This window comes from Bidens hawaiensis, unplaced genomic scaffold (genome assembly GCF_021521415.1).
Source record: "Bidens hawaiensis isolate Kalapana, Puna unplaced genomic scaffold, B.hawaiensis_p1.1 tig00014196_1, whole genome shotgun sequence".
Lineage (NCBI taxonomy): Eukaryota > Viridiplantae > Streptophyta > Magnoliopsida > Asterales > Asteraceae > Bidens > Bidens hawaiensis.
In genome coordinates this window covers 210,356-231,810 of record NW_027492220.1, presented here as the reverse complement: position 1 = coordinate 231,810, position 21,455 = coordinate 210,356, and the positions used below count along the sequence as shown (strand labels likewise).

Here is a 21,455-nt window from a genome sequence, read left to right as displayed (position 1 = left end):
TCCAGACTAGTGACAATGAAGTTTGTTTGTTTATGTTAATATTATTTTTTAAAGTTATAAAGTTTATGTTTTAAAGTTTTAAATTTTCTTTGTAAGCCTTCTAATATGTAAAGTCATTTTCCGTAAATTTATGTATTTCAATACTTTGTTTGCGTATGAATATGAATTATAATAAAAAATCATGTTGCTATCTCAAAAATATAATAAAAATAACTTATCGTTTGAAATTATATATGTGTTTACTTGATGATTTCTGTATTTCCGTCCATATCATGCACAAGTCAATAACCTAGTGTAAAAAATAAAAACATATGCGCATTGGTATTGAAAATTTGTAATTCCCTTGTCTAAGATTATTCCCCACCTATTCCATACATATATCCATATATATCATATAATTACATTAAAAATCATCGTAATTTCTCTATGCTGTTCAATTAAATAATATTTTTTATACCTTTATTATTATCTTTTCTCTCAGTCATTCACAACCACTTTCAGAAAATATTAAAAAATTATATGGTGTGAACAGTGAAACCTCAAATTTAACTTTTCTATATAATTTTTTATTTCTCCTTTACTCACAACTACTTATAATCTTACTACTCTAATAAAAGAGTATCATATTTTGACACTTGTCATGCTCTCATGACTTCCTCCTTTTTCTAACCCATATCCACTAGATAAATCAATTTAATTTAATTATACATTTTATATATTAGCAAATATATTGTATTAACTTTTAAGATTGTAACTTATAAGTGTCGAATTTGACTTAATAAGCGTTCAAAGGTCAAAGCAATATTGACGACTAAAAATGTTGGTCTTTTAAAATAAAGTTTATCCATTTTAATTAAAATCTAGATTTGTTTTGCTTAGAATTTTTTCTATGGGGATTTAAAATTATGGATTTTTTTCTATTCAATTATTTTTCATTAATTCTTGTATCTCAACTTTAATAATTTTCAAAAGAAATGATCTTTTATTTTCGTCAATAGCTTATTATTATCCTATCCTTGGTTTGCTAATTGCCTAAAAGAATGGTGAACTAACAATTTTTCAATTGATATTTTAAACTTTACATGGCCAACAAATACTTTTTAATGAAGAATTATTTCTAATTATCAATTGATATTTTGATTTGTTTAGTCTTACTTAAATTTGTTTGTTTAATTCATTCAATAGCATCAAGAATCCGACTCCATTATTGTTGGTGCGTCCGTTGACACATTTAGTGTAAAGGTATGTCGCTTTTCATTTTAAATTATTTTCCTTTATTACACAACAATAATAAATTATTAAACAACATTTGCTATTTACCGCTTCCTTTTTAAAATAGTTGTTGACAACATTTGCTATTTATGCCTCCTTTTTCAAATAGTAGTTGACAACATTTGTTACTAGAGGTGCACAAACCGGTTTTCGGTTTAAACCCGAGCAGTTCATTGAACGTCCAGTTCTTTACACTTTAAAGGCCTATATTTTGTAAAGAAGTTTTGACATATTGTATATATCATCGTTTTTTTTTAACCTTGAGAAACTGTCAACCAAAGCATTACCAAGAATCTTTTACTTACCATATGCTACCAATAGATTTGGGTCTTCACGTACGTCAATCAACACTTACGTCAATTGATATATCCGATCAGTGTTGGTATCTATGTATTGATACTGCCATTACGACTGGAACTAATTACCGTATATTGATTTCCAATTGATATTTCCTACTTTCCTTTACAATAAATTGATTTCCAAATTTCAATTGGGCATTATATGAAATGGTTAATGAGTTATAAATGGATATGATATATGAGCTATAAATTAGTTTTGAAGCTGACGTATATAGATAGACGTGTTTTAAACCAGGTTAAACCTAACTTTGACTAACCGGTTCCAAAATATCTTTCTTAGTGTAACATAAGCAATTGTTACTATCATTATTATAATTATAATCATATTTTTCTTTACAATAAATTGATTTTTCAATGGGGAATTACATGGAATGGTCAATGAGCTATAAATGGATATGATATTTGAGTTATAAATTAGTTTTGAGCTACAAACGGGTTTTAAACTGGATGAAACATGTTTTTTGTCTAACCGGTTCCAAAATATCGGGTTCAAACCAGTTTTAGCTAAAAAAAATCCAAACCAGTCCTAACCCGGTGGTTTATAACTAAAAACCGGTTTTTGTAATATCGGGTTCAAACCGGTTCGGTTATGGTTCAGTTTTCAAAAAAGGAGGATATTATTTTAATGCCCATCTGTATTTGTTACGACATCTTTTTGTTATTATTTTAATAGGATGTTATGTCGGTTACCAATGACAATCTCAAAGCAGTGGAAAAAAACACAGGAAAGAACATCACATACAACAATGAGAAGACTTCTCCGATCTGTTCAACTCTCATTTTAAAAAGGAATCTTATTGATGTGGATCATTCCCCGACTCAGTCTACAACCAAATCTCATTCGGGGCAATGTGAAGAAAATGGCAAGCCCAAGCTCTTGATTCATAAAATGGAAAAATAAGAAAAAACGTATTTAAACATTTTTTAAGAATATTTTTTATTTCTTCATACCGTTTGCTTTGAACTTTGATTACTTAATCACGTTTAGGTTTTTTTTTTTATGCTCGCACTATTTGAAATTTACAATTCTTGTGGTGTATGTTTTAATTATTGCATGTTTTAATTCTTATGGTTTATGCTTTATTATTACTTTTTAAAATGTTACTATTAATAATCGCCTGTTAACATTGAACGACATATTTTTAAACCTTAATCAAATTTTAAGAATTGGATGAAAATAAATAGCAGTATTATGTCTTACTATTAACAATTACTTATTTTGCACTAACATGGATTATAATTTCCGACTTTAAAATAAATATGAAAATTTCATATATGCAAATATAGTTATCTTATTTTTCAAAATAAGTTTAATAATTAAAAGATACTTTACACTTACTATTGCAAATTACTTATTATTTATTTAATTTAATTTATTTTTTTTGCTTTTGTAGTCGGAAATTCAAGAATACTTTTAGTTAAAGTAACCCTATTATTAACATCCATTTTTAAATTTATAATTTTATTAATTCTTCGTGTAATATGCGGGTCCCAAACTAGTCATACCATATAATATACAAAATTTCTTGCAAAAAATATGGAGAATAAGTTGAGAATGCTCAAAGGACGATGAATTAAATTGGTGGGTTATGGTTCTTTCTTTTTAAGGATGTAGCGAGTGACCAATCAATAATAGACAACAAACTTTCCATAAATCCATTCTAATTAAGTCCTAGTACTCCTCTCCCAATCACACCTTATACTTCTCCAACGGTTCTCACACACATTGACCTCTCTACTTTTCTCCATAAAGAACACTAATCTGGATTTTGCTTCTTCGGTAAGTTCTCTTTCTAGATATATATATGTAGCAACAAAGCATAGGTTTCCACCTATGAGAACTTCAAAATGGTCCACAAATATGGTCATTGAAGGATCTTGGAATGGTTTATGGATTCTTTTTTCTTGAAATATTAGGTCTATTTCAAGAACTTAAGATTTAAGATGGTAAGAGGAAAGACCCAGATGAGGAGGATAGAGAATGCTACAAGTAGACAAGTGACTTTCTCCAAAAGGAGAAATGGTTTGTTGAAGAAAGCTTTTGAGCTTTCTGTTCTTTGTGATGCTCAAGTATCTTTGATTATCTTCTCTCCAAGAGGCAAGCTTTGTGAATTTGCAAGCTCAAGGTAATTTCATCTTTTTCACTAATTTCTAATTGATTAATTTAAATTTGTGAGACATTATTTTTCTTTTGATTTCTTTCATCCATATACATACACATAGACACACATAAACATTCATAAACTGATCTACATATACATATAGATCCGTATGTGTGTTAGGTAATTGTGTTTATGTGTTCTGGTATTACATTATCAACCTAGGGTTTCTTTATTTTCTAATTAGAACACACCGACACACATATTTATATCTGAAATTCAGTTCTTTTTATTTGGTATAAGAGACAGATAAACGATTTAGGTTCAAAACAATTAAAATAAACTGGTAGGTAAATGATTACGACACTGCATTGACATATTGATCCAACAAAGGCTACAATTGAAGGAAAACGAAAAGCTCTTCTGTTTTATTTTCTTAATCTTTTGCTATGCGTTACTATCAAAACTTTTAAGGAGACATGACAAAATTGCATCAAACTCGGTTCTTGTTTTTTTACTTTCACGGTTACTAATAGGAATCTAGCAGTATATATTGGTATATAGGAGTTCCTGGCAGTTTATCTTGCACAATTTCAATATATTAAGATTAAATTTGGGTGAAGATTAATACGTTGTCTGCATTTCTCTAATATTTCTTTTGATGCAAACACGTGTTTTAAGAGGAGTTTTGAGTTAGAATCACACAAAATTTACTTCTTGTAACGGCAAATCCGATCCAATTTCTCGTAATCCATTAGCATGCTGGTTAATCGTAGAAACACAGGAACATTCTTGATATATGGAAAAACTTATATTCTAGATATTAGCTGATATTTATTGAACTTTCTAACAAAATTTCACATCGAGGCGTAGCTTTTCATGTTTGTTGAGATGACAAAAGATCTCCAAACACTAACACTCTTTGTCAGAATGTTTCTCTTTTCCTAATTTATTTTTGAAAGACCAATATTATTAAGAAAACAAAAACCCGGGAAGACTTGCAAGGAGCAAGCAACCCAAATGTAACATGAGAGAAGACAAACAAAATGAAACATGGCCGGGCAAACATATCCTAACAATGGGAAATTGATAAAATTAAACCGACATCATTGATCCCAATCTAAAGTAGAATGTTTACTCCTATGTTTCATATGGGAAGATTTACATGAAGTAATTGTTGCATATATCCCAACCTCTTTTCTACATACGCAGAAAGTGATCAGCTTTTGCTTTTCTTCACATTTTTACCATAAAAAGAATCAACTATGTACTAAATGCATTACGAAAATAGCTAGTACAATATATAGAATACATATTATATTATTTATGTACTAGATCAAATACATAATATTACAAAAATACATAATGTTTGATTTAACATCTTCAGTTCTTCGATCTAAATGTTTTGCATAACAGCCCATCTTTTCAGTTAAGATATCTAAATTTAACTTCAAATTCAATCTATAGAGAAAAGGGTTACAAAAAAAAAAAATTGTACCCCATTTGTCTATTTGTATTTGTATTTTAAGCATATTCATTTCTAGAACTTGTATAGTACTTACTAAGTTTTATGATACAAATCTGCAATATTATTACATTACAACAAATATTAAAATTATTCGTACACAAATTTATAATTTTGTTTGTACTTATAAACTGTGTAATAGTTGTCGACGCATAATTGCGAACACAAATATAACAAGGCTTAAAACCTTTACACATATAGCGGCGGAAATGTTTAATACTTTGTACACACTAAGTTTCTACACACGTTTTAGTGCATACAATCCAACTAACAATTTTTCTTGAGTATTTACATAAAATAAACTGTGATCTGTCATGGGCAACTTTAAATACATCTATGTATATGAACAACATGGCTGCAAGATCGATAGCTTACTTTGATGGGTTATTTCTTCTTAGGACTGTTTTGAAGTTGCCCACAACCTCTTCAACTATGCATTATTTTGTGATGTTGTATAAGTTTCACTACTAGAAAATGAGTCATTTCCTTAATTCGATTTTTGTTCGAAAACTAGTTGAAAAATCAACCTCCCAACTATTTTCCTACAAAAAGCCGCATGGAAAAACCAAATGTTGAAAAGATCATTTCCAACTTTTTTTTTCTCACAACAGTTCCCTATAAAATTCCTACAAACGTATATTGTTGCGAAGTTATTACAATTTTACAACATAACCTATTATATTTATTTATTTACTTATTTAATTGCTACCAATAAAAGTATAATACTACATATAGCATAAATAATTATATATATGATGTTTACCAACACTATTTCAACGAAAATAGTAAACATAATTGATAAATGTATTGTTATTAGAATTTTGTTTGAGAGTTAGCTACAATTTCCAACAAACTTTTTTTGTTGAATATTTGTCTGGAATTTGTTGGAGTTACAAGTTATAGGAAAATTATGTAGAAAAATGAGATGTTTTCTAGTAGTGTATTGATGAGTGATTTCTTCCTAGAACATATTGTTTTAAGTTGTTCATGACTTGTTTGATGTTTTGCTTGAATGAGTTTTGCGAATTGTCCTCTGTTTCTCACTTCAAATGTCACGTTAGTTTGTCAATATACGTTTCATGACATGATACGACTTGCTTGAGTTGATTTTTCTTGTTAGGTTTTCAATCATATCATTTCTGAGCCAAAAATCTAGCTTATTTTAGGACATAAAACGCACTTACTATTAAAACATTTGCTAACTTTTGAAACATTTCATATCCAGCTTTTGTGTAAAATTAGATAAACGTCATTATGTATTTATGTTCATATAATTTTTGTGTTTTGTTCAGCATGGAGGAGACTATTGAACGTTATAGGAATCAGGTTAAACAATTTCAAACGGAAAATTCTGCAATCATAGAAGATCTTCAGGTTAGAATTCTGAATTCATTCCTAGCCAGATGATCGATCAAGGTTGTGCATCTGCAATTTAAAACCTAACTTATTTTCTATTTCCTAAACCAAGTCTCAAAAAGTAACGCCAAGCGGAATAAAAAATAAACAAAGATTATAATTTTAAAATCATTAGATAAAAACCGTGTTTAAAAAAAACATAAGTAGCCCTTTTATCAATTTTTCAAATTACAAACTGACTCAAAAATACTGAGATCAAGACTATAAATAAAAAAGTTAAGGAATTATGATAATTAGGCTCCCAGCTATGGGGCGCGGAAGGGGGAGAAACGGGGCGCCGAGGGCGCGGAACACCACCGCGGGGCGCCGTTGGTGGGGGCGCGGAAGGGGGAGCAGTGGAGGGGACGATGGGCGGGGTGGGCTCTCTCTCTCTCTCTCTCTCTCTCTCACACACACACACACATATATATATATATTGGGGGCGCCCAAGGGGCATTAACCATAGCAGGGTGGGTTTCGATGCCCCGTTTTCTACGAGACGATGACATGACGTTGACGTGGCACGGTGGAGGGGCTTCGATGCCCCCACCATAGCGGATAGCCTTAATGATATACAGGTATATGCTAAGTATAGAAAGCCTTAATGATCGAACATTTGAGAAAAATTCTTGATTGGTGAAATCTGGCCTTTAAATAAAAAACATGCACTATGCTCTTTCTCCTTCACATCACGTCTTCTCTCAAAACCGACTATTGTGGATGCTCGTATAAGCTAGTTATTAGTTAATGTTGGTCATCAAAGACAAATTTGATGGAACGAATTAAGAACATAACATGATCAACAAACTTGATAATTCTAACGCTAATGAGTATCAAATGTCAATTGATTACAACATGCTTAACATCCTAACCACTATTTTACACAAACTGTTTGTTTTCTAACTAACGGTGGGTAACTATAAGTCTATAACTACAATAACTATCTAACAACGCTAACTATTACGAGGGTGTTTGGGATTGTTTATTTTCGTTAACTTATAACTTATTAACTTTTTGAAAAGTAATAAGGTGTTTGGGGTTGCTTTTGGTGTGAGAGAAGAAAGTTAATAAGTTATACTTTTATAACTTATTAACTTATTAAAAAGTTATTACGAGGTAAAATAAGGAATCCCAAACACCCCCTACATATGTGTACAGTGACATTGAGACCATTGTAATTTAGTTTAATCCTTGAGTCAACAGTGTGCTGTTCTTATATTCTAACTATTTGCTTTTATTTGTCACTTGTCACACCCCGATCAAGACGGAAACGTCGGGGCGCAACCGATTGTTTATCGCACACGACACTATTAAGTATATTTAATCAACTCATTTAAATTCATAAAAACACAAAGAGTCACATAACTTGTTCATACAATAACCGAATTCAAATCATAATAAATAATATATTGATAGTTTTGCTAATATCCTAATAGTCTTGATAACGTTTTTTCTTCAAGTCCTCGAGTCAACCTAAAGTCAAACCTGTAACATTGCATAAATAGAATTTGTCAACACAAAGGTTGGTGAGCAATTTCATAGTTTTTGAACAATAGATATATAATATGAAATTTCCAAAACTTGTATACAAAACAATAAATAATAGCAACAATTTAGATAAATGAAATCGTTAATAAGAATACATTAACGACACCTTTCTATAAGGGGATGCCAAATATACTCGGATTTTGTATGAAATCGTTAATAAGAATACATTAACGACACCTTTCTATAATGGGATGCCAAATATACTCGGATTTTGTATGAAATCGTTAATAAGAATACATTAACGACACATTTCTATAAGGGGAGGCCAGATATACTCAGATTTGTGAATCAACCATCCAAAAGCGGTAAACACATTAGCACTTAAGCATATAAGCATATAACACCAAATCGAGCATTTTTTTAAGTAAAGTATACAATAAAGTTTGTGGTTTAAGACTCAAGTATAAATCATTTGGATTTAAATAAGTTTGCAATGTCACCCCCAAAATATAAAAGAGTGAAAACGGGGGATGACAGTACTCACGTTCAAGTAATAAACTTGATAGATTTGATGATTTGGAGATTAACCGGAATGATGAGTTTAACGAACGAAGCCTAAAGGAGAAAAAGTCTTGTATTAGAAAAGTTGTCTTGAAAGTCTTTAAATGAAAATAAATGATAAGAAATGTAAACAATTTAAAGTTTAAGGTTTAAAATGTAAATATTTAAGAAATTATAATAATAGTCCTTTAAAAATGTAGGTTTGCTCGAAAACGGGTTAAAGTATCTAGCCCTTAATTTTACTCAACCTATGTTAAGTAAAAAGGTGGGTAAAAATGCAAGAAAGCAAGTCCCTTTATAATATAGATACTAAAACGGGTTTTAACGAGTGTTCGGGTGGTCGGTTCGGGTCTTGGTGACTTGACCAAACCCAAAGTCAACTTTCCAAAATAATAAATGTATGAGATAACTCAATAAATCTTAAAGAGACTTAACCAAGTATGTAGTTTTATTGTTTTAGAACTAACAACGTCCGTTAAGCGAGTGTTCGGTTTAATCGGTCCAAACTTTGTTAAAAGATCAAGTTGGATTCAACATTTCGAGTACTTTGTGAAATAATTAAAATCAGTTTATAAAGTATTTTTAAAGAAATATTTAAGCCTTAATGGTTAAAAACACACTTGTGTGTCTTAAGCGAGTAAACTTGGTTTAGTTCGGTTTGGTTCGGTTTTTATCTTAGAATAAGGCTAAGAATGGTTACCACATGCCCAAACATCATAGAACTTGTAAAATAATTTATAAATAATAATACCAAAGTTTTACATACAAAAAGTCAACAACAAAGTCTTTAAACGAAAGTTCGGTTTTCGGTTCGGATCTTGTTTCGGGATAAGACCAAGGTTAAATTCTACAAACCCATAACCATGGAACTAATTAAAATGATTTTAGAAACTCAAATCTTACATAAAACATGTTTATACAACTATTTAAACAAACTAGTAAACAAGAGTTCCGCTTCCGGTTTGGAGCTATTTACGGAATAACCGAGGCTAGTCTTTACAAACCCATAACCATGGAACTCAAAATGTAAAATAGAACTAAAATGAGTAGAAGTTAAAGAAGTATAATAAGTTAGATGGTTAGATGGGGAAAATATATAATCAAGGACTACTACGAGTCCTCCATGTAGCTTTGTCTTATGGGGACACTTAACCGACCGAGACCGGAGAAATGCCCGCCGAAGGTACAAAGGGTGCTAATATATATATGTTGAATAACAATCTTCAAGTATTAATAAGTGTTAACAAGTTGATTATAATGTAAGACTATGGTCAGTTTGATTTTGCCAAAAAATATAAAGAACACCTTTGAATGCTTGAGGATTAGGAGAGAAAGAGATAAATAAGCAGGGATTAATGAAGGGGATAGGGGTGTATATATAGGGTGGGTTGAAAGAGTCAAGCATGAGGTTAAATATCAAGGTTTGCATGCAAAAGGGGGGTCAAGACAAATCACAAAACAACACAAAAAAAGGAGATGAAGCTTCTGGTCTGTTTTGGTCTGCTGCTGGTTCGTTGCGAGTCAGTTCGTGTCCGGAAGTTCGTTTTTGATGTATTTTGAGCGTTTTAAGTCCGTTTTCGAATCCGTAAAAGGGGTTTTTCAAATTAGACAAGTGGGAATGTTTTAGTAACATAAAATCCAATATTTTATATATTTGAAATGTTCGGGATATAAATCGGGTCGGTTTACAACATAAAAACAAATACAAAATAAATACAATTTGACTCGAAATCGAGGGATGTCACAATATCCCCTACTTTAGGAAATTTCGTCCCAAAATTATGATGATGATGATGATGATGAGGCAAATAGATGTGGATCTTCTCTTTCATTGTTTCTTCTCGTTCCAATGTAAACTCTGCGTCACGCCGTGATTCCCATCGAACGTTAACTAACCGGATGCGACTACGTTTGGTTTTCTTTTCGTTTCGGTCCACGATTTCGACAGGTCTTTCAACCATGATCATCGTTTCATCGACATATACTTCGTCGAGAGGTATATGGAGATTACCTTCGGCTAAGCACTTTTTGAGATTCGAAACATGAAAAGTTGGATGAACACCGGTAAGCTCTTCTGGTAATTCGAGTCGATAAGCCACCTTTCCAACCCGTTCAAGAATTTTAAAAGGACAAACGAATCGAGGAGCTAGTTTTAACTTCTTTCCAAAACGAACCACCCCCTTCGAAGGAGATAGTTTGAGAAGGACAAGGTCATCAACATTAAACTCGATAGGTTTCCGTCGTTTGTCGGCGTAACTCTTTTGACGACTTCTAGCGGCCAAAAGATTTTTACGGATTTGATCGATACGGTCAGTGGTTTCTTGAACCAGTTCGGGACCAGTGATTTGAGCTTCACCGATCTCGTTCCAACAAATCGGGGAACGACATTTACGACCGTAGAGGGCTTCGAAGGGAGCCATGCCAATGCTAGAGTGGAAACTATTATTGTAAGAAAACTCAATAAAAGGAATGTGGGAATCCCAATTCCCACCGAAATCAAGAACACACGCTCGTAGCATATCCTCGAGTGTTTGAATCGTACGTTCGGATTGTCCGTCCGTTTGAGGATGATAAGCGGTGCTAAGATCGAGATGTGTTCACAAGGTTTCTTGAAGAGATTGCCAAAAATGAGAAGTAAAATGAGCATCGCGATCGGAAATGATAGTCAATGGTAAACCGTGTCGGCACACAATTTCCCGAACATAAATTTGAGCAAGCTGCTCGACAGAATGCTTCTCGCGGATCGGAATGAAATGAGCAGATTTGGTTAAACAATCGATAATCACCCAAATGCTATCGTTTCCTTTTTGGGTGTTGGGTAGTTTAGTGATAAAGTCCATAGCAATGTCTTCCCATTTCCAAACGGGAATCGGTGGTTGCTCGAGTAGACCAAAAGGTCTTTGATGTTCGGCTTTGACTTTTGAGCAAGTAACACATTTAGATACATACAAGGCTACGTCCTTTTTCATACCCGGCCACCAAAAGGTAGCACGAAGATCGAAGTACATCTTATCCGCTTAGGATGAACAGAATACCGCGACTTGTGAGCTTCGTCGAGTATACAAGTACGAAGGTCATCGCGATCGGGAACCCACAAATGATTGAGAAAGTACAAAAGACCATCTGATTTGGTTTCAAGTTGAAGTTCGGCTCCACACGACATTTCATCGTACATGTTGCCTTCCTCAACGGAGGTACACTGAGCTTGAAAGATACGAATTTGAAGATCGGTTTGAATAATGACGCTAAGGAGCAAAACGGATTTGACATTAACCTTTCGACTAAGGGCATCGGCGACAACATTTGCTTTACCGGGATGATAGCGAATTTCGCAATCGTAGTCACTAAGTAATTCCGCCCAACGTCGTTGTCTCATGTTGAGATCTTTTTGGTCAAAAATATGTTGAAGGTTTTTGTGATCGGTAAACACAACACATTTCGTACCGTAAAGGTAGTGTCTCCAGATTTTGAGAGCGAAAACAACAGCACCCAGTTCGAGATCATGAGTCGTGTAGTTCTTCTCGTTGACCTTTAGTTGCCTTGATGCGTATGCGATGATTTGACCTCGTTGCATGAGAACACAACCGAGACCTTGATGAGAAGCATCGCAAAATACAACAAAATAGTCGTTTCCGTCGGGAAGAGTTAGAACGGGAGCATTGCAAAGCATGTCCTTGAGAGTGTGAAAGCCTTCTTCTTGTTTGGATCCCCAATCGAATGGTTTTCCTTTATGAGTTAGGGAGGTGAGGGGTAAAGAGATCTTGGAAAAATTCCGAATGAAACGCCGATAATATCCGGCCAAACCGAGGAAGGATCGAATTTCCATGGTAGTTGATGGAGTCTTCCAATCCTTAACGGCCTCAATTTTAGCGGGATCAACATGAGTACCTTTGTCGTTTACGATTTGTCCCAAAAATTGAACTTCTTCCAACCAAAATTCGCATTTGGAGAATTTGGCATAAGGTTGTTCTTGCCTTAAGAGTTCAAGAATGGAACGCAAGTGATGCTCATGCTCGGCTTTGGATTTAGAGAAGATGAGAATGTCATCAATAAAGACGATAACGAATTTATCTAGAAACGGTTTGCAAATGCGGTTCATGAGATCCATAAATACCGCGGGTGCATTGGTTAACCCGAAGAGCATGACCAAAACTTCGAAATGTCCATATCGAGTACGGAATGCGGTTTTTGGAATGTCTTCTTCGCGAACACGCAACTGATGATATCCCGATCGAAGATCGATTTTAGAGATACACGTTGCGCCTTGGAGTTGATCGAAGAGGTTGTCGATTCGTGGCAAAGGATAACGATTTTTGATATTAAGTTTATTGAGTTCACGATAATCGATGCACATGCGAAACAAGCCATCTTTCTTTTTCACGAAGAGGATGGGAGCGCCCCAAGGAGAAGAGCTTGGACGAATGAAACCTTTATCGGAAAGTTCTTTGAGTTGGTTGGATAATTCTTGCATTTCCGACGAGGTTAAACGATAAGGAGCCTGGCCATGGGCATTGCGCCGTGCACAAGATCGATTCGAAATTCCACCGGACGAATGGGTGGAAGACCGGTAACATCATCTGGAAAGACATCGAGGAAATCACAAACAATGGAGATATCTAGGATTTTTCTTTCCTTATGGTCTTTTACCACCGCTTGGGCTAGGAACGGAACATACTATTGGCGTAGGTATTTTTGCGATTGAGAACACGACATGAGATTGAGCCTTTTAGGAAACATTTTTCCGTAGACCTTGAGAGTTTTACCGTTGACAAGCGGAATCCGAATGAATTTATCATAACAAACGACTTCGGCACGGTGCAAAGATAACCAATCCATGTCTATTATGACATCGAAACTTCCCATTTACATCGGAATGAGATCGATGAAGAATTTACGCTTACAAAGAGTGAGAGAACAATTACGAAGGACCGAGTTTATGGTGATAGAATTTCCATTGGGGACTTCGACAGAAAAGGGTCGAGAAAGCTTAGTGCGAGGTACGGCAAGAGTAGATTCAAACTTTAATGAAATAAAACTTCTATCGGCACCCGTATCAAATAATATAGAAGCCAAATGCTCGTTCACTAGAAACATACCGTTGACAACATCGTTTGCCACTTGAGCTTGATTAGCATTCATCATAAAAGCTCGTCCTTGGTTACCGGGATTTCCTTGAGGTGCATGAGGTGGTGGAGGAGGAGGTGCTTGGATGGCTTGCATGGGTTGGATGAGTGGTGCATTGAGTTGGGGAAGTTGAGGTTAGGAGGTTTGGACTTGGTAGGCTTGGGTTTGATAGTAGGGTATGGTTACGTTTTGGGCTTGGTTTGCAAAAGTGAGTCGTGGGCAATTGTTGCAGAAATGATTTGGGTCACCACAGTTAAAGCAAGCTTGGGGTTGTTGAGGAGGGTTTTGTGGGTAAGGTGCAAAGCGGTTTTGGGTGTTTTGTGGAGTGGTTCTTGGTTGGTTGGGTTGAGTACGTTGTGCGGAACGACATGTGTTATTTAGATGGCCAAAACGGTTACAAATAGTGCAATGGCGACAAGGTAAGTGAGATGGGTGACGAAGTTGACAATTGTTGCATAGTGGAAAAGTACCGGTATAGGGTTTTCGATTTTGTGGGGAAGCTTGGGGTTGTTGTTGTGGTTGCGGTTGGGTAACGACATAGTTTTGGTGGTTTTGTTTGGTTTTTTTTTTGTTGTTGTGGCGGGAAGAGTTTGAGTAGTTGATGGCTTGAGGTGGTGGGTCAACTTTGGCTTGAGGTGCGGGTTCGGTTTTGCTTTTATCACTTTTCTTCTGGATGGTTAGGGTACCCGCCTTAACATGGTTCTCCGATAGCTAACCGGCTAGAGTAATTGCATCCTCAAGGTTCTCGGGTTTGCTACTCATGAATGAGTCCCGAATTAGTATGGGTAAACCCCCGATGTATTTGTCGATTTTACGTTCGAGCGGGGTAACCAAATGAGGTACAAGGGTGCTCAATTCATGAAAACGGAGCGAGTAAGCGGCATTATCACCACTTTCTTGTTTCAATTCCCAAAATTCGGCTTCAAGCTTTTGGAGCTCGTGTTTGGGACAAAACTTCTTCATCATGAGTTCCTTAAGTTCGGTCCATGGAAGCGCCATGGCAATTTCCGTCCCTTGGAGATGCATAACACTACCCCCACCAATTAAGAGCAGTTTCCTCAAACATGCTTGAAGCGAAATTCGTTTTCTTCGCTTCGGGGCATTCGCTGTGTCGGAACACACTCTCCATTTTCTCAAACCATTGCAACAAGGTAGTTGCACAGTTTGTGACGACGAATTTGGTTGGGTTAGCACCGGTAAATTGTTTATAAGAATAGGATGCGGGTTTGGGTTCAACGGGTGCAACAACGGAAGGTGCAACGGGAGGAGGTTGGGTAGCTTGAAGTTGGGTTTGTAGTTCGGGAATCTTAGCGGCCATTTGCTTGACGACGAAAGATGCCATAAGCCGGTTGGAGTCTTGCATGGTTGACGTCGTAGTGGAGGCATTCTAAAAAAAATTATAAAGAAAATAGAATGAGTTTGAAGTAATTGGAAATAAATATGAGGGTGTATAAAGATAAAATAAAATTTCAAGTTTTGATTGTGAATTCATAAAGTTAATGAGGATGAGATGTTAGTAAGAAATTTTTATTTATTTATTATTTTTTTTAGTTTGTACATAAACCAAATGATAAAATGTGTATGAGTATATGTTTCAAAGTTTTGGAGTTTAAAAATTGGGAGGTTTTAAAGTATAGAAATTTACATATAGTCGGGAAAGTCGTACATGAACCACCATGATTTGATATCCCGACAATAAAATTCGTATATAGATGTAATATATACATGGAGTCGAACATATGCACGTATCACCGCGTCTTTTATGTCGTTGACTCAAATTGCGATAATAACATATAATAAAACGGAGATACAACGAGATGTCAAAAACACTAGTCCACGTATCACCGTGGCTTTCATGTTTTCAACACCAAAATATGGAGGCAACTGGAACGCTTGCATTCGACTACTTAAATTTGTCGTCTCATATAACGTAAATCGTTTGGCCTAAAAAAGAACACTTAAACTCGACCTTCCCAGGTAAGTATATCACCTTCGATTCTTGGAATCTTTTTGTCAAAAGGCCGTTTCCAAGTGTTCAGTCCTTACGGTCATCGCAACGAATATTATAGAGCCGATCTTTAAGGAGATTTTAAACAACAGAATCAAAGTTAAGCTTGTGATCCATAAAACATAATATAAAAAAAAAACTAATGTTTTGCGTTTTAAGGTAAAGATACATTAAAATACTATGAAAGTGTGTGTATGTGTACATTTATGATTTAAAAATGAATTTTAATCAAGTTTATAAATAAATAAGTGCAATAAACAATCAAGTAGGGTAAACACGTATAAGCATCACGTATAAGGACCCTAAAACCTAAACTATACTAGGTCGTTACGTCTAACCACCTATCTCATAGTCGATGGGCTCTGATACCAATTTGTCACACCCCGACCAAGACGGAAACGTCGGGCCGCAACCGATTGTTCATCGCACACAACACTATTAAGTGACAATATTTAATCAACTCATTTAAATTCATAAAAACACAAAGAGTCACATAACTTGTTCATACAATAACCGAATTCAAATCATAATAAATAATATATTGATCGTTTTGCTAATATCCTAATAGTCTTGATAACGTTTTTTCTTCAAGTCCTCGAGTCAACCTAAAGTCAAACCTGTTACATTGCATAAATAGAATTTGTCAACACAAAGGTTGGTGAGCAATTTCATAGTTTTTGAACAATAGATATATAATATGAAATTTCCACAACTTGTATACAAAACAATAAATAATAGCAACAATTTAGATAAATGAAATCGTTAATAAGAATACATTAACGACACCTTTCTATAAGGGGATGCCAAATATACTCGGATTTTGTATGAAATCGTTAATAAGAATACATTAACGACACCTTTCTATAATGGGATGCCAAATATACTCGGATTTTGTATGAAATCGTTAATAAGAATACATTAACGACACATTTCTATAAGGGGATGCCAGATATACTCGGATTTGTGAATCAACCATCCAAAAGCGGTAAACACATTAGCACTTAAGCAAATAAGCATATAACACCAAATCGAGCATTTATTTAAGTAAAGTATACAATAAAGTTTGTGGTTTAAGACTCAAGTATAAATCATTTGGATTTGAATAAGTTTGCAATGTCACCCCCAAAATATAAAAGAGTGAAAACGGGGGATGACAGTACTCACGTTCAAGTAATAAACTTGAAAGATTTGATGATTTGGAGATTAACCGGAACGATGAGTTTAACGAACGAAGCCTAAAGGAGAAGAAGTCTTGTATTAGAAAAGTTGTCTTGGAAGTCTTTAAATGAAAATAAATGATAAGAAATGTAAACAATTTAAAGTTTAAGGTTTAAAATGTAAATATTTAAGAAATTATAATAATAGTCCTTTAAAAATGTAGGTTTGCTCGAAACCGGGTTAAAGTATCTAGCCCTTAATTTTACTCAACCTATGTTAAGTAATAAGGTGGGTAAAAATGCAAGAAAGCAAGTCCCTTTATAATATAGATACTAAAACGGGTTTTAACGAGTGTTCGGGTGGTCGGTTCGGGTCTTGGTGACTTGACCAAACCCAAAGTCAACTTTCCAAAATAATAAATGTATGAGATAACTCAATAAATCTTAAAGAGACTTAACCAAGTATGTAGTTCTATTGATTTAGAACTAACAACGTCCGTTAAGCGAGTGTTCGGTTTAATCGGTCCAAACTTTGTTATAAGATCAAGTTGGATTCAACATTCCGAGTACTTTGTGAAATAATTAAAATCAGTTTATAAAGTATTTTTAAAGAAATATATAAGCTTTAATGGTTAAAAACACACTTGTGTGTCTTAAGCGAGTAAACATGGTTTAGTTTGGTTTGGTTCGGTTTTTATCTTGGAATAAGGCCAAGAATGGTTACCACATGTCCAAACATCATAGAACTTTTAAAATAATTTATAAATAATAATACCAAAGATTTACATACAAAAAGTTAACAACAAAGTCTTTAAACGAAAGTTCGGTTTCCGGTTCGGATCTTGTTTCGGGATAAGACCGAGGTTAAATTCTACAAACCCATAACCATGGAACTAATTAAAATGATTTTAGAAACTCAAATCTTACATAAAACATGTTTATACAACTATTTAAACAAACTAGTAAACAAGAGTTCGGCTTCCGGTTTGGAGTTATTTACGGAATAACCGAGGCTAGTCTTTACAAACCCATAACCATGGAACTCAAAATGTAAAATAGAACTAAGATGAGCAGAAGTTAAACAAGTATAACAAGTTAGATGGTTAGATGCGGAAAATATATAATCAAGGACTACTACGAGTCCTCCATGTAGCTTTGTCTTATGGGGACACTTAACCGACCAAGACCGGAGAAATGCCCGCCGAAGGTACAAAGGGTGCTATTATATATATATTGTATAACAATCTTCAAGTATTAATAAGTGTTAACAAGTTGATTATAATGTAAGACTATGGTCAGTTTGACTTTGGAAAGTCAAACTGTCAAAAAATATAAAGAACACCTTTGAATGCTTGAGGATTAGGAGAGAAAGAGATGAATGAGCAGGGATTAATGAAGGGGATAGGGGTGTATATATACGGTGTGTTGAACGTGTCAAGCATGGGGTTAAATATCAAGGTTTGCATGCAAAAGGGGGGTCAAGACAAGTCACAAAACAACAAAAAAAAAGAAGATGAAGCTGCTGGTTCGCTGCGAGTCGGTTCGTGTCCGGAAGTTCGTTTTTGTTGTATTTTGAGCGTTTTAAGTCCGTTTTTGAATCCGTAAAAGGGGTTTTTCAAATTAGACAAGCGGGAATGTTTTAGTAACATAAAATACAATATTTTATATATTTGAAATGTTCGGGATATAAATCGGGTTGGTTTACAACATAAAAACAAATACAAAATAAATACAATTTGACCCGAAATCGAGGGATGTCAAATCACTGATGGCATTTTAGTTGCAGCATTTAAGGCAAGAAGCAGAAATCATGGGAAACAAGATAAAGGTCCTAGAGCTAGCAAAAAGGTTCAAATGTTGTGTTTATATTCCTTATAGTTGACAACATATGTTGATGCAAAGCTAAGATCGATAGTTCGATAGCTTCAAGAAAACCAAATAACATCTAAACTTTGACAGAAAGCTTTTGGGAGAAGGTCTGGGATCAAGCACTATTGAGGAACTGCAAGAGCTTGAACATCAACTGGAGAGGAGCGTGTGCATCATTCGAGCTCGAAAGGTCGGGTTTCTATCTTTTACAGAGAAAAAAAAATAAGGACACTAACTCTCAAGTCTCAACTGCTAGTCCTGATTGAGTTAGACTTGAAATGCTTCTTGCTCAATTTATTTTTTTGGTTTTTCAGATGCAAGTTTATAGTGAACAGATAGAGGAGCTACGAGCAAAGGTACAAATAAAACCAACAAATTAAAATTTGGGTCGATGTATGTCCATTTGATCAACGAATCCCTAATGTCCACCCTAAAACTTATCAACCCAATCACTTTTTATTCATAACTCGACGGGATTTTTAATCAGCATGATTCCATTACATATCATGAAACCATCCGGTCGATATATTTTTCTTTTAGTCGTCGGAGCTGAATGGATTGTTTAGGCGTCTGATGAGAGATTGTTTTGGTTTCCAACAAGATTATTTGGCTTCCAACGACATTTAAATTGGCATCCGATGAGATCCATTTTGGTGTTCAACGAGATATTTTTTTTATACTTCGACGAATTTTTTTGGCTTTCAATGGTGCTTTTTGGCTTCAGATGAATTTTTTTTAGCTTCTAATAAGATCTTTTTTTTATGTCTTCCAACAATATCTTTTTTGAAGAGTGCAGATGCTAGTTGGCTAAAAATCCTACTGAGTAATGATTAAAAAGTGATCGAGTCTACGAGTTTTAGGGTGTACATTATGGGAATTGATTGGTCAAACAAACATTTGTCGAAATTGATAGATCAAATGGACATTTTGGTCGAAATGCAATGCTTATTCATTTTCTGTCCGAAATTTCAGGAGAAATTACTTGCTTCTCGAAATGCAATGCTTAATGGAAAGGTAAGCCTTTTCATTTATAACAGTTTGATTAATTTAGAGTTGGTTTATTTATTTATATTTACATTGGAAGTAATTATATGTATTCACTACATTGAAAATAACCTTAAGAAAAATTCTATATACAATGTTGTAAACTGTTGGTTTTAAAGGGGAATGACACTCGGATCTTTTTTGTTTTAGTGTCTCGTCCAAACCAAAGAAACGATAGACGAACGAACTCAACAAAGAGCAAACTTTCAAACATTGAACTTTGGAGAGGGTTCTGATGTTGACACAGGATTATTCATTGGATTACCCCAAAAAAAGAATCAGGCAAGATAGATAGACCAACATGACTACAACTTGTATGTAAAGCACATGTACATTATGCTTCAGATTTTAATCGTGTTCGGTTTTATGTGTTACCTGAAATATGCGACAATGTTCATGTGAAACTAAACCGAATCTAATTTCTGTTCTTGCACATATGAACAACTGACAATGCTTTTCCTTATTTTGTTTATTGTGGATTTCAAGAGTGCAATCTTTTGGCGTCACTTTTTCTATTACTCTTTTCATATAATTCTTGATTTTTTTCAATTGTTCTTCGTTTTGGAAAATGAGCACTTGCCACTATAAATTTTACTCGGATAATTATCTTTCTATATCTTTTATAAACGTAATTAAATTAGATTATGCATTCACTACAAGAAATTTCATCTGATATCACGAAACCTATAGCAATGACATTGTCATTTCTATAGGAGACCTATAGCAACGATTTGTCGTTGCAGTAGGATGTGACAAAATTGTTTTGGGAGGTCAGCAAACCGCATGCCCCATACTCTTTCAAAACCAATGATCGAGAGCGTTTTTGTAAGTTCATTAAAGGAGTGAGACTACCTGATGGTTTTGGCTCAAACTTTAGAAGTAAGGTGGTTGGATGAAATATAGTAGGGTTAAAGTCTCATGATTATCATATTCTAATGCAACAATTGTTGCTAATAGGGGTCCGAGCAGGACTCGATGAGGAGATTCCAAAAACAATTTGGCCTTTGCACCTTGTTTAAAAAATATGTGCACGATCAGTAAATGTGAATGACATGCACAAAGCACATGATGAACTGATAAAGATACTATGCAGGTTGGAATTGATATATCCTCCAGCATTTTTCAACGTAATGGTTCATGTAGTTCTTCATTTACCTGAAGAAGCTATTCTTGGTGGGCCTGTATATATGAGATGGATGTATTCTTTTGAAAGATACATGAAAAAACTGAAAGCGTATGTAAGAAACAAGGCCAGGGCCGAAGGCTCAATAGCAGAGGGTTATGTTGCAGAAGAAGCATTGACATTTTGCTCTTTGTATCTTGATGGTATACAAACCAAATTCAACCGTCCTCATAGAAATGTAGATGATGGCATTCCAAAGAGGCAATACTCTGTGTTCTCACCACAATGTTGACCAATGTCGGTGGTGACTTTAGTTGATCTTGTTGAAGATGCCAAAAAATCATTAGGATGGTTTCTATTGGACAACTGCGATGGTGAAATTAAAAGCAACATATCGTAAGATTTTTTTTATTTTTAATTTTATTTTATAT

The 21,455-nt window shown here is 34.4% G+C and overlaps 1 protein-coding gene across 1 annotated transcript; it reads left to right on the top strand.

The window, feature by feature from the left end:
• The first annotated feature begins 3,566 nt into the window (after positions 1-3,566).
• Positions 3,567-20,192, top strand: LOC143546028 (MADS-box protein SOC1-like). Its single transcript, XM_077037783.1, has 7 exons — positions 3,567-3,757; positions 6,548-6,629; positions 18,769-18,836; positions 18,948-19,047; positions 19,172-19,213; positions 19,830-19,871; positions 20,052-20,192. Exons 1-7 carry the CDS (start codon positions 3,576-3,578, stop codon positions 20,190-20,192), a joined length of 657 nt encoding a protein of 218 aa, XP_076893898.1. The 5' UTR covers positions 3,567-3,575.
• The last annotated feature ends 1,263 nt before the right edge of the window (positions 20,193-21,455 follow it).